We start from the raw sequence: 14,663 nt of genomic DNA on the forward strand, positions 1-14,663 counted from the left end.
ACCGGAAACATGATGTGCGAGTTGTGACAGAGCTTATGGTTGCCAGGCCTTTGCAAGCAAATTCCAATTGACCTCTTCTTGAGTCTGCTTATAGTTTTCATTGGCAAAGTATGCAAACGCAGCGCCGCACGTATGAAGGGCTAGGTCGTGTTTACGGCGTCAACAATATGCGATAAATGCTACTGGATATGACTGAGTCCGAATGAACACGTTTGGGAGCTCGCAACAACTTGAATTGGCATGCGTGTGTGAAAAAGCTGTGCCCATGAGCCGTGGTCCTTCAGAGTTGATGCCGACACGACCACATGTCTTAAACACGTGTCGCCGCACAAGACCAGCCCAATCCACCGGGGAGGGGAATACCGTTGCCCTAGCCACGTCCACGCACCGACGAGACGACCGTTACCCAGCTGTGCCGTCGGTTACCGGGCCGCGCCGGCTCACCTGTTGGCTTGCCCCCGCCGTTGGCGGTGGAAGGCCCGGCCAGTGCGCCGCCGGAGTCGCGTGACCCGCGTATACGCACCATCAGGCCCGCGGGCATGCGCCGTGACCGGCCGCCGTCGGCCCAAAAACCGCCGCACGCTCCCAAACGTCGTCCGAAGGGAAAACTCGAGCAGCGTGCCATCTTGATGGCGACGCCCTATAAAGACGGCCAGGCGCTGCAAGGCTCCTCCGTCCGTGCCGGCTGCTCGGCGCTGCTGCTGCCACGAGACGGGGCTCCTGTGTCCGTGCCGGCTGCTCGGCGCTGCTGCTGCCACGAGACGGGGCTCCTGTGTCCGTGCCGGCTGCTCGGCGCTGCTGCTGCCACGAGACGGGGCTCCTGTGTCCGTGCCGGCTGCTCCGCGCTGCTGCTGCCACGAGACGGACGCGCCGGGCGCGATGGTGTCCTCAGCTCTCGTCTGCGTCCTTGTCTGTGAGTGTTTCTGGTCCAGTCTCCTCCGGTGCATGAACAGATTGGTCTCCGGTCTGCGGATCGGATTTCAAGTGGCGCGTGAGACTGACTTTAGTGACCTGATTTGGGTGCATGCGCTGCACGAAGATGCCACTGAAAGCGTAATCGTTGACCGCTCAGCTGTGTTTCCACTTCGCTTTGGCCTGATCCTTTCGCCAGCCTTTCGATACGAGTTCTCGTCAGACTCTCCTTTCGATCACTTCTGTGATCTTCTTCGATGATGATCACTTGTGTATCTGGTGCTAGGCTTGTCACCCTCGCCCGTTGAGCTTGGCACTTGATGCCTTTGTGTGTTCGCCGTCCTTGTAAGGGTTCAGTCGGTCACGTTTGGGGTAACCCATCAGCGCAGAGTGGTACTCAGCCGTGCCTGACGAGGCGGTTCGATGATTGTATCATTTTCCGGGGGAGGCCTCCTCTTCTTGCGGCTTTGTTTCAGATCCCCATCGAAACTTTGGACTTTGTGAAACTCGCTATAAACCCCAGAAATGCGATATTGTTTTTATTCGCGTTCCTCCCCGTGCCCACTCAATGCCTATGAAGCTCGGCTTTTGCCCATCGCTACTTAATGGCGGAACAAGAGCCTTGAATTCGCGTGAAAGCACAGATTGGCCGCGATGCGCTCTCGGTCGCGTGTTTTTTTGCATTATCTAACGAAGAGAGAACTGATATCGGCTCCGGCAGATTAGCTACCGAAGCCGATAGCGCCGCGTCATTCCTAACCGCATGTGCCGATGTGATGAGCACAGTTCGGTGATAAATCGCTTTTTTACAACTTGCAGTGATTGCGGCTTGGGTAAGCGTCGCATTTCACACCAAAGTAGCTGTCAGAGTCGAACACAACTGATACGATATCAGGCCGTTACAACTGGTCTCATCGCCGCGGGAACGTTTGCGCTTTGCGCCAGCTGACCCCATGTGACGGTCCTCAGCAACTTCTTTCCTCATCTTTCTCCGTCGCCTCACGCTTTAGCGCTCGATGGCGACCGCGGCTCCGGGTGCCTCCCGTTCAGCCTGCCCGTACCCCTGCACGCGGTGGCCGACCTGCAGGATGCTGGCTTGACAAGGCGCGTTGCCCCTGACCCGCCGCACTGCTCCGGCCCGGCGTGTTGCAGGTCTGCTGACGGGGCTCGCCGGCGGCGCGCCCGAGAACGGCACGGCGTCGGCCGACGGCGCCTGGGCCGAGCCGCGCGCCGGCCGCGTGCGACGCTTCATCTACTTCCCGTCGGGCTCGACGGTGACGGTGACGGTCGACTTCGTGATCCCGGTGGGCAGCTCGGGCGCGTCCATCACCTTCTCGCCGTCCATCACGTTCGTGCCGACCACGATCACTCGGCACGAGTACGGGTCCCACGAGGGGCGCAGCTTCGCCGCCGACCGCAGCCGCCTGCTCGACACCGTCGGCGATGCCTTCAGACAGTGAGTGGCCCCGCCGGCGGCGGCGGCTCGTGTCCCCGCTGACGGAGCCTGGAGGTCAGGTCGTAGCTCCGCCGAGAAAGCACTGCGTGCAAGCTCTTCTCGGGCGACTGGCAGGCGTGTTGCAATAAGTTATTGTAATCTAGGTAGTTTAGCACGCCAGAGCACTTGATGTGTTAAAAGCTCAACCTAAAATTAAACCGGCTTTGAGACGAACTCTGATGGAAGGTTATCGACTGAAAGCCTACCGGGCGGTTGTGCGTGGGATGGTTCGGTCGCTGCTGTCATGCCACGCCCTTGGAAAGGCCATCATCGCTACTCTCCCACTTGCGCACGTTCAGTATGAAGAGCAGGGGAAGAGTTTCGCAAAATGAGTTGTGGGGGACACCGAGAAGCAAAAAATGTTACAACCTTACCTCGAAATACGCCAACAGACGAGTTTCTCCCAGAATTTGGCCCACTTTCTTCTCAAAGTTAGGAGGCTGGAGCCTAAGTTGGGGGGGGGGGGGGGCTGGGGCCCCTCCCTTCCCTCCCCAACTGAATAGGAAATTCCCCCCTGGTGAAGGGGGTCTTTCTGTGCGCTCCCTTGCAGGGTTCACTGATCTGCCCGGCATGCCTCAAGATAGCGAATTTACCTACCTCTCCGGCCGCTCTCAGTTGAATAAAAGCCTCTTTGTGTTTTGCTAATAGCAACAGACTGAAGGCGACCACTCTTACCCCTCCCCCCTACGTGATTGTCAACTCTTCCTCACAGTGTCTGCGGGGCCTCTTTAAGGCTCCGATCGAAAATGAGAGCCGTGTCAACATCAAACCACTAGACAGTCTATTGGAGTGCCATCAAGTGTCCATTAGCCGCGGCGACATGTTCGGCATTGATTGGTCGCCGGCCCGAGGCACATCCTGAGCGGCTCTTTTGCGAGAGATAGACGCCCCGGCGCCCTCCCACGCCGTGCCTTTGTATGGGCGAGGACTGAAGGTCGCCGCGGTACTGCCGAACGATCGGAATCCGGTGGATAGCGCCTCCGTTCCCTTGTTCTCGCACTGGTGACCGCAGCGTGTCGGGTGGCCCGGCGGAACAAGTCAGACAGTGGAAGACTGGCGCACTGGGCTCATGTGACCACGACCCCTAGTCCACGCGACCTCGACCCCAGTCTCCCGTGACCTCGACTCCCGACTTGACGCGGGCTCCCGTGACCTAGACTCCGGGCTCACGTGACTTTGACCCCGGACTCACTTGACCTGGACCCCGGTCTCACGTGACCTCGATCCCGCTCTCACGTGGCCTCGACCTCGGTTCCATATGACCTCGACCCCTGGTTCACGTGACCTTCACCCTGAGCTCACTTTACCTCGACACCTGGCTACCGTGACCTGGACCCCGGACTCCGACGACCTGGACCACAGGCTCGCGTGATCTTGACACCGGGCACGTGTCGGCGTCCGCATCCGCCTGCAGGTCCGGATAAGTGCATGGGGTTGTGGAGGACTAAGGGCTAGAAAGTGGTGACTACGACGTTAGCAGAAGAGATGTTTCACATTTAACACCCGAGATACTAAGATACGACGCATTGCATAATGCAACTGCACGATGAGCAGGGCACATAAGCGCACGCAGGGGCGGATCACGGACTTCGTTAAGGTGGGGTCCACTCAACATTTAGGGCCCCCACGGAGTTAAGGACTTCCCTAAAAAAATCACCGAAGGCCGGCCATCGAGTACTAAGATTTTCAACATGTTATTTTTACACGGAAACCCATTTTACTGCGCGCATCCCTAGAAAACTAGACGTGCTACGTATGCCCATACTTGGGATTTATTCGTTTTCTCCAAATCATGGTAAATTCTGTCATTTGAGGCTAAGTTTTTCGGAAAAAATAGCAATTGTTTAAATTGGCTGCTAAACACCATTAACGTCAAGCACGAACCTGATTCCAAACGTATTTACAGCTGGTCTGCTGGTCGATGTGACCAGCTGATGGCTGATGACTTGTGACCAGCTGATGGCTGATGACTAATGCTGAATTTTTGGTTTGTGTGTTACGAAGGAATAGAAAATATCCAAGCATTAAAATGCATCATATAAAACGAATAAGAATGCGATGCACAAGCATAAAAGGCATAACAAATTCAATACTTAACCGAAATATCACATACGACGTCGGATGCTCGACAATTGCGCGTAAAAATTCATCGGCGCAAATCCGACTGCCGCTCTAAGGCCAAGGCACCAAGACCAAGAGCGACGAAACGTGTGCGATCATGAGTGCCGGCAAGACCAACAAAGAGGCTTCCGTCAACTAGTACGGGTCCTCAAAGCAAGCGAGAAGAACACAGGACCATTGTGATAGACACCTGGACGATTGTAACGCCTCTGGACAGCGTAATGAGTTTGTCTGCTCACGGGCTTCATCGAGTGTACCCAAGCAGGCTGTCAGATGGCCCCGACAGAAACGTAGGGCCCTACATTTAAATACCAAAACCCAATGTGCAAGGTCCCCGGACAATCCAATGCGCCTGAGCAGGTTGACAGATAAGGGCCCCGACAAGCGCATAGGGCCCCCCATTTAAAAAAGGAGCACCAATACCCAACTCGGACGGCCCCGAGCGATCGAGTGGGCCCAAATGGGTCAACGGACGGGCCCAGACAAGGGCTCAGGGCCCTGCGTGGGGCCCGAAGCAAGTGGCATAAAACTGGAAGGGCCCTGGACCAATGCAGAGGGCCCATGAGCATGTATTTCGTGATTGTGCCGGCAGGCTAACCGTGACCAGCGTTAGGGGCCCCTGAGCAAACAAGAAATACCCTGGCATGTCAACATGTGGGCCCTTGGCCCCGCGTCTAGAACGTTACGGCCAAATAGAAAGAATCTGTAGAAGGTCCCTGATTGACAAGGAGTGCCCCGGCACGCTAGCAGGAAGGACTGGCAAGAGCGCAGGCCCCCGAGCAGATGCAAAGAAATCAAGGGCAACATGGAAGACTCCTTAACGATCAGGTTGACCCGTAAGTGGACATATAGGGCCCCCAGAAACAACGTAGGGCACCTGGACAGCGTCAGCAGTCTTAAGACCTCCCAATCACCACCCTCTCAGTCACTGAATAATAATTCTTGTCTGCTTGTGGGCCCTTCACTTTTCGCCTGGATGCCCAAAGACGTCCAATATTGTTGCGTTCTGCGTAAATAAAAAACTGCGTCTGTTCGGCAGGCTGTGGGGCCCCTCGCAGCCGACGGGCCCCAAAGGGGCCCGTCGGCCCCCTATGATCCCGTGCCCCCCTCCCCTCTGGATCCGTCCCTGAATGCACGCAATAAACGTAACCAGCGGGAACCGTCAGACGGCTTCGGCGCAGTTTCAGCAGGTCGCAGTCGTCTTACATTGAATCGGTTAGAATATGCTCATAGCAAGCTGTGATGGCTCGGAGAAACAGTGCCTGCGTGCGGAAGTGAGTTAAATTCGGTCCATACATCCATGTTTAGCGTTTTCAGCGCGAACTCTTAGATGCTGAAGTGGCTTTTTTGGCAAAGCTTTACAACTTGTCTTCCACTTTTAATTCAGTGTTGTCTCCTGTGATTAACGATATAGCCATTTTTCCCGATTTAGTTCATGTCACTATGCGATGCATCGGCATCTAGGGCATGGGAAGGTAGGCACTTCGGGCAATGAACGCGGTCCCATCAGCGTGGGCTCCAACGTTCTTTCTCCTCATATGTCGCTACACGCAGGACTAACCGCGCTGTATGGGCGTCAGAAGTAAGCTGTCTTAGCTTCTAGCATGTAAGACAAAACTTGTTGGGTTAAAAGGATAATTCGTTGAATCCGGTGTCTTCCTTACCTGCGTCGGAATCTGAGGACCTGTCGCAGGATCTCCGCGTTGTCCTGTGTGTTGGGACTCTATATCGGTTGCCAGCTTCGTGCGCCTGAAGGGACTGCCGCTCCTCTCACGGAGAAGGCCGATATCTTAAACGGTTTGCGGGTGTTAAGATCTACTTCCACATTATAGCTGTTTCCTAGCACGAACCTGACGCACTTCTGCGTCGCAACGCCCTGATTGGCTGATTTATATCGGCCGTTGGCTTAGCTGTCTTGTTAGGTCTGCGTGCCTGCAATACAGTTACTTATCAGGAAGTTTCGATGGCACAGATAACGTCGCTGGCACTGATCTCCTGTCTATTAGCTGGAGTGTCGCCCCGTTTGTGATTTATGCAGCCGCTGTCTGATAGGGAAGTCACGCTGACCGTCCTCCGGTCGCTGATAGTGACCTGGTGACTTCATCTGTCACAACGAACGCCATTGGACGTTGGAAGGGGATTCAGTGCAGAGGCATATATGGTTGTCTCTCACCAGCTTAGGCGACGTCGCCACCCTCCATGACGTAGGCGGGTGCTATCTCCCGGTGGTGCTATTAACGACAACGACCTGCTGATTCCAGTCTTGATGTGCTAGACCCCCTCCCCGCAAAAAAAAAACGCTGGTAGCCCGGCGTAGGATCCACATGTTTTCTTCTTCTCCAATCTGTGTAAGCTATCTCACACGGACACAGCCGGGTAAATTCAAACGAAGTAACAGGTCGTTTTGTTTGTTGTTTTTCTCATGGTTTTTGTTAGCACATGGTTTATGCGCTGAGTAGAACTGTGTTGACTCAAGACATGGCACGGTGTTCTTTCAGGGTATACCGCGTGGTCATTTGAAGCAACCACATGAAATGGCATGACCTTGACCCTGGTTGACAACGCTTTTACAAGATACATGCATGGATGTAGCACGACGCGGTTCATGCATTGCCCAAGTTCACCCCTCACGTAAACAAATTAAAAACCGTTAATTTTTAGGAAGGCAATTTTTAGTATCTGACTCAGCATGACCTTGAGATTTAATGGCTTTTCGTCACCAACGGCATGCCTGTCACGATGTGTATATGGCGCTCTTGCAGACTGCTTTGACCCAATATAATCTTGGCACTCGACCACCATTGCAACGGCTGCGAGCGCTCACGACGTTAATTTTATAAGCACCTTTGGCGTTACGCAGTTATATTAAACGGAAGTCAAGGACTAGTAAAACATTGGGCCGTATAATTCACAAATAACGCTGCTAACACCGAAACCACTAACAGGCCCAGCGTCGTTAATAGCGCAGTAAGCGCTGAAGCAGTCTCTATCCTTCGAACATGCTGAGGAAGTCATTAGATTGCACAGTTATGGACATAAACACGACCTAAGGTGTGAAATGTTGACGACAGAGGAAGAAATACGAAATTCCCGGGCCATATTTACATCCGCCGTGACCTGTGACCGCGGCGGGTCAGCGAGAAGTAACCTGTGCCCGCCGGGGCGACTGTCTGGGCGCAGCATCCCGTGGGCAGCCAGGAAAGCCACGATCAGGAGAGGCTACTCACCGCGAATGGCTCAGCGGTGCTGCCGCGCGCGCTCACCAGCAGCCTCCAAGCGCGGGCGGCGGCTCAACGTTGGCCTCCGCGCGACGTGAATGAGCCTTTCACGTGTTCGACTCACCCGCGTGTCTGGTGCAGTTGTCTGAAATGTCGCGCCAGTACCTGGCAACACACCACATTGCGGCGTGTCGCATTACGTCACACATCACATCTGGGTTTTCTGCTTCAATTGGTAACGTTCGGCCGGAAAGGCGGGATCATCGTTTGCCTCTGCTTAAAAGCCGCTCTTACGCTCGAGCCAGTCCGCTGCTGCGCCTTTTCTGGCGGCCGGCCTGACCAGCGCCGCTCTCTCGGTGCGGTGGTGTCAGCGCCTGACCCCGCCTCCAGGGTGGGGCTGGACGGCCGGGCGTGCCTGCAACGACTCATGTGTGAGGTGTCCGGGGCTCCGCGGCACCGAGACGGCCTCTTGGGCGAAGTCGTCAACACCGTCCTCCTGTGAGTACACGTTCCCATTCCCACGCACGTCTCACTCTTGTCCTCGGCACCGGCATACTGGAGATTTTCTGGCACGCGGATGGCAATCGGGACACCGTTCTGGATGATGTTTCATCTAGCACAGATTGATTCGGTTTTGATACCTTCGACAAATCGATCACCCCCTCCCCCTTCCACCACCATCACCACGCCCCACACACACGCCCCACACACACGCCCCACATATCAGCTTCATTCTAACCCTCTTATGGACGACACTGGCTAGCGTTGATGTTTCTCGAAAGAAACAACAAAGTCCTATAATTAGGCCACTCACTCCCCCTATATAAAGACACCGTGCCGTCTTCTTTACGACTATGACCCACATTCCTACAGAGCATCATGTGTGTATGCGGCTTAGGCAAAGATGGCGGCCAGCTTTTGAACCAGCCTTCTTCTCTTTACAATGTTGGATGTCCGAGACTGTTCGTTGCTGAGTCGCGCATGCGCCTCCCCACTGAGGACCCCTCACGTGTGGACCGCGTGCCCACAGCGGCGGGGACAGCGCTGACAATGAGGTGGGGACGGAGACGGGAACAGAAGTGGCGCTGTTCTCCAACTCGACCCGGCCGGCTGGCGACGGCTGGTCATCGCAACTGTGAGTCCCCTCCCCCTCCCTCCCCCCCCCCCCCCGTGACGCCTATGGTTCACCGTGTTCATGGGTCCGTCGCTGGTGGCCCGTGTTATGTCTGGGTTCGGTTCAGCGCGACCCATTGTGGAGCTGCAGATTTGCGAGGCTGCAGCCCACCGCGTGGTTGGGCCCGTCAGGCTAGGGTCCAACGTGCAGCCGCCAACTACGGTGCACCGCTGGCCTGGTCGCTTCGCTGTCGGCGCTGGACGCCAGCACAGATATGGTCGTGGCATGCATTGCACGGTGGTATACCAGCCCTGGGCCAGTCTAGTCGGGCACCTAGGTAGCCCCTGAGCCAGTCTAGTCTAGCACCTAGGGAAGATCAAGAACTAATCAAGAGCTTCTGTCCTCCAAGCAGTCGAAATGTCCAGTCCCACCACTCCCAACAGTGAATGTGTGTTTACACGACAGAGTGTGGGGGGGCTGTCAGTGTAGGGAGGTGTCAGTGTAGGGAGGTGTAGGGAGGTGTCAGTGTAGGGGGGTGTCAGTGTAGGGAGGTGTCAGTGTGGGGGGTGTCAGTCTAGGGAGGTATCAGTGTAGGGGTGTGTCAGTGTAAGGAGGTGTAGGGAGATGTCAGTGTAGAGGGTGTCAGTATAGGGAGGTGTCAGTATAGGGAGGTGTCAGTGTAGGGAGGTGTCAGTGTATGGAGGTGTAGGGAGGTGTCAGCGTATGGAGGTGTAGGGAGGTGTCATTGTAGGGGGGTGTCAGTGTAGGGAGGTGTCAGTGTAGGGAGGTGTCAGTGCAGGGAGGTGTCAGTGTAGGGAGGTGTCAGTGTAGGGGGGGGGGTCAGTATAGGGGGGTGTCAAGGTTTGACCGTTGCCGTGGGAGTTTCTGCATGTTTTGTTACTAGATTTAAGTCATAAGGCCATCACTCTGCTTTTAATAATTTTGGTTTGGCAGCTATGTATTACAGAAACAAAGTAATTTTCGTATTTGTACTTGTATCTTGAGCATGTTAACAATTCCGTGCACGTTATTTCTCGGACAAAGTGTTGAGTACGCCAGTACAGCATATTGTAGCTGACACAAATGCATTATGATGGCCTCTAGGTCGTAATTAATATCATATCTTTCCAACTTGTTGTCCCTGAACTTGATCGAACTAGTCAGTCCCCTAAAGCAGGCTTAATTATTGTTGAAGCACTGAATAACGACCTGACTGGAAAAATATATCAAGCGTGTTATCGTACATGCGCGGTCCAACAGGTTCGTTGCCTAATCTACGGAAGTTGAAAATGCTTTGTTTGGCGCAGGCTTATCGGCGGAGCCCAGAAGACCGCCCGCGCTAGTCATTTAAGCCATAGAGATTTGGCAATCCATCAGATACAGCCTCCGTCGCAAAGCAGCGTCTCGGATCTTGATCCGGCTGAGATTGCGCAGATAACAGCTCCGTACACAGATATCGGCGCACAGCATCTCTTACATGGCTTGAGAGCTTGACCGTTGTTGCGATACTGCGAGAAATGTCTCACACATGATGGTGTTGGGTGCCTGCAGGTGTGCAGACCTTGAGGTGCCCTTTGGTTCCTCAACAATGTTTAAATTTTCGACGACAGTAAACAATGTTCACTTCCAATCGGGTTGGAAAAAAGAAAGAGAATTTACTGTTGTTTTTTTAAAGCCTGCAGCAACCGCACGTCTTACGAGTCAATTTTGTCTTGGCAACAAGCGGAACCGTGAAATGACCCATATCACTTAGTATATTATGTTATGCGTGGCTTTCATTCCGGGTGGACTGCATGTATGGTGGAAAGAATACGCTTATCGCGACGATGACACTAAGAAATAGTGAGTTTTTTGGTGTCCTGCGTGATATTCTGTTAATAGCCGTAATATTTGTATGAATCATGTCCGTATTTTTCTGATTGCTGATAGATTTGTTTTCTTTATCCCAGGTTTGACGCCGAGGAGTTGGCAGAAGCAAGGATGCATGGTAGTTTCCACGGCGACTGCTCAGAACGCTACGGCAGCTGCCCCGTATCCATCTTTAACATTATCTGATGTATCATCATCTGGTACAACGCATATGGGTTGTGGTGCTTTCAGGATTTTCAAGTTTTAATATTATGCGGAGTGGACATGAAACTACACCAGGTTATGTTGATGGCTCGTCATCTGTCTCCGCTGCCTTTTGTTGTTGATGGTTCGTCGTCTGTCTCCGCTGCCTTTTGTTGATGGTTCGTCGTCTGTCTCCGTTGCCTTTTGTTGTTATCGCTGCTGGCCTTCCACTTGCGAGCAGCTTTTTTTAAGCTTTCAGATGTTTATTTTTTGTTGACTCATTTGATGTCATTGTAGTCAAGAATAAAATATTTTTGTTTTGTGGCATCAAATTTGTCTGCATAACAGAGTTTTCCTGGCGATGAAACACTGGTTTTTACTGGAACAGAAGCACGCATGTACAAAGGTAACTGCCCACTCTCATCGTGATCTGGCTGCGTACCGTTCATGACTAGCTAACGCATGTACAACAGCTCTCGAATATGATCAACAGAAGCGCCGTGTGTCATGCGGCTCCGGCCTGCTTCAATACTCATTATAGGCCGGCTCCGGCTAAGTGATCTGATTTCGTCCTCGGTCGGTAAGGTCACACAAATGTACTCTGCCTGTCATCGCGACGCCATACGGACTCGAGAGATGTGGACAACACTGGCACGCTTTTTATCTTGATTTCTGTGCGTCCTCGGTCTTACCAAGGTCGTCTCACTACGCATCAGACATGTTGGTGAGTTCGCATGGCCTGGAGCCGTAAAGAGCCGTCGGCCGATTTCGTTTAACGGTTTATAAACATCTAATGTAGTTCAAAAAAGTTATGTCAAGTTGGCGAGAAAAAACACGCCATATGTGGCATCATGTGAGAGAACAGACTGCACTGAAGTAGGTGCTCTCTTTTTGTTTTTGGAGTCCGTCTCCAAGCAGTCACAACCATATATTCCGTAGGTGGCCGTTACCGGAAAAGCTATTGTCGTCAAATGCTACCAAAATAGCGACACCTTTCTTTACTTCCTGTTCAGAGCGATAGACAGCTATTTCAACGCGTTAACACTATTCGGCGGCTGGTTCCCAAACGTAGGTATCGCATTCCATGCTTTCAGCACGGTTTTCAAAAGGTTGTCACGTTCACCACTGACAACTCAAGTTCGTTGCTTAACCCGCTCTTGGTGCTGCTCGTCCAAATTCCGCGTCTGATCCAAGTAGAAACACAATGCACACGCAATGGCCACAACGTACAACCACCCTTTTTTACGGAGGTTTGATACCTGATAACTAAAAGCAAGGACTTTGGTCATTCAGGGGCGGATCCAGAGAGGGAGCCACGGGGTCATGCCCCGTTGGGGCCCCGAAGGGGCTCATAAGCTCCGGAGGGACCATAGCTGGCCGAACAGACACAGTTTTTAGCGCAAAACTCAACAAAACTAGACGACTTTGGGTCTTCATGCGACCAAGAACAGCAAGCGAAAGTGGAAGGCCCACGAGCACACACAAATACTCATTTGCAGGTTGAAAGGGGGTTGATTGGGGATATTTTAGAGCCTTAGAGGGCCCGAACGATCGAGTGTGCTTGAGCAGGTTAACTTATGGGCCCCTCACAAGAGCGTAGGGCCCTGCAAGCAAAAATGACGTACCCAAGTCCCAATGTTTGGGGGGGGGGGGGGCCTCGGGCGATCGAGGGTGCCCAAGCGGGTTAACAGATGGGCCCTCCCGAACAAGAGCGAAGCGTCCTTCATTCAGGTAAGAAGCACCCAAGGCTCAATGTGGAGCGCCTCGAGCGATCAACCATGCCTGAAGAGGTTCACAGGTGGGGCCCTGTGACAAAAGCGTAGGGCCCCCATTTAAATAGGAAAGAGAGGAACGCGAGAGGACTTCCCGCCCTTCGTGGACGTCGTCGATGTGTCCTGTGCAGAGAAGCAGGACAGGCGGCTCGAGAGTGCCAAGGAATTTGTCTCAGCTGCTGTGGAGCCAGCACTGACAGGCGAGGTCCTCGGTACTGTGATTCAGACAGTTGCGCAGAACATGGAGCTGAACCTGAACAACTGAATCGGTCAGGGATACGACGGAACGACAAACATGTCTGATGCTGCTAAAGGGGCGTCGGCAGTGATCCGAGGGGAATTTAAATTTGCAGAATACGTGCACTGCGCCTCCCACATCCTGAATCTGAGTAAAGGCGCGGCTTCGAGGCAACAAAGCATCGACAACATGCTGGGGACTTAGGAGAGGTGGTGAACTTTTTCCAGACACCAAAGAGGAACTTTGTGCTGCAGGCCGCTGCGAAATTTTCGGCCAGACGCCAAGAAACAAATTGCGGCTGAAGCAGCTGTGCGAGACTTGCTGGGTAGACCGCACGATGCGCTGGACAGGTTCACTGAGTTGACTGACACCGTCCTTGAGGCTTTAGGAGAGATGGCCAGCTGGGGAGACTCTCCACAGCAAGTCAAGCGCAGCAGCTATCGGGCTCTGTGAAGGGCGTAGAATTCCCCATCTCGCTTCATGCGGCGGCGGACGTCGGCTTCATCACGCGGCAGCTGTCAGTACAGCTTCAGAAGTCTACCAAGACGCTGTCCTCGCTGTCAAGCTGGTGGATGAAGCACGACAGGCACTGAGCAAGCGGTGGAGAATGTTAGCGGCTGTAAGCGAGGCAGGGTCCCAAAGTCCGTGGTAGACTGGCAAATTTTGATACAGTGAGGTGGGTCCCGTACAACAACTAACATGCATGGGAATCTTGAAATTTAATGACCGGAATACGAGGATCATTTTGGGTGAGGGGGGCCCTGCCTCAAGGAAACCCGCAATGTTGCGTGCCCCCCCCCCCCCCCCCCTGACGAAATCCTAGATCCGCCCTTGTGGTCATCTGTGCATTTACAACATTTACGCCGAACATAAAACTTTGCGATGCTATTGTGGCGATCCCCTTATCTACGTCGTCAAAGGTCTACGTAAGGAAAATGCTGAGAACCTTTGCTTTGCGTGGCTTTCGCAATCCAATGTGTGTGTCGCCTTTCATTTATTTATGCCTACCAATATGTGAAATGGTTGCGTAATGGGTATCTTCATCGGCTCAAATATTAAAACCGAATGGAATGTTTCACCCTCCAACGCAACCAGGAAATAATGAAAAGAGCCTATTGCAAATGCCTCACCCGCTCGCCGCGTGCGCGTGGCAATGTCATGGCTTCCCGCGGCTCTGGAGTACCTCTGGTCCGGCGGCTTAGGGCCCGGGCTGGCAGTCACCATAGGCAGCGGCTCATCACTCGCCAGACGGGGACTCAGAAAAGGCAGAGCTCTGCAGCAGGGCAGAGAGCGCACGCGCCAGACGGGGACATGGAAAAGGCAGAGCTCTGCAGCAGGGCAGAGAGCGCACGCGCCAGACGGGGACATGGAAAAGGCAGAGCTCTGCAGCAGGGCAGAGAGCGCACGCGCCAGACGGGGACATGGAAAAGGCAGAGCTCTGCAGCAGGGCAGAGAGCGCACGCGCCAGACGGGGACATGGAAAAGGCAGAGCTCTGCAGGAGAGCCGAGAGCGCACGCGCCAGACGGGGACATGGAAAAGGCAGAGCTCTGCAGCAGGGCAGAGAGCGCACGCGCCAGACGGGGACATGGAAAAGGCAGAGCTCTGCAGGAGAGCCGAGAGCGCACGCGCCAGACGGGGACATGGAAAAGGCAGAGCTCTGCAGCAGGGCAGAGAGCGCACGCGCCAGACGGGGACATGGAAAAGGCAGAGCTCTGCAGCAGGGCAGAGAGCGCACGCGCC

General features: G+C 53.9%; 1 protein-coding gene across 1 annotated transcript in view; it reads left to right on the forward strand.

The window, feature by feature from the left end:
• The window catches only part of LOC119103216 (uncharacterized), a 37,406-nt gene extending 26,238 nt beyond the window's left edge, over positions 1 to 11,168 (forward strand). Inside the window, exons 3-6 of the mRNA XM_037226659.1 lie at positions 2,136 to 2,368; positions 8,137 to 8,244; positions 8,777 to 8,881; positions 10,810 to 11,168. Coding sequence (XP_037082554.1) covers positions 2,136 to 2,368; positions 8,137 to 8,244; positions 8,777 to 8,881; positions 10,810 to 10,915 — 552 coding nt within the window. The 3' untranslated portion in view covers positions 10,916 to 11,168. The remainder of the gene's footprint in view (positions 1 to 2,135; positions 2,369 to 8,136; positions 8,245 to 8,776; positions 8,882 to 10,809) is intronic.
• The last annotated feature ends 3,495 nt before the right edge of the window (positions 11,169 to 14,663 follow it).

The sequence above is a fragment of the Pollicipes pollicipes genome, unplaced genomic scaffold, assembly GCF_011947565.3.
Source record: "Pollicipes pollicipes isolate AB1234 unplaced genomic scaffold, Ppol_2.1 Scaffold_5724;HRSCAF=6776_pilon_pilon_pilon, whole genome shotgun sequence".
NCBI lineage: Eukaryota > Metazoa > Arthropoda > Thecostraca > Pollicipedomorpha > Pollicipedidae > Pollicipes > Pollicipes pollicipes.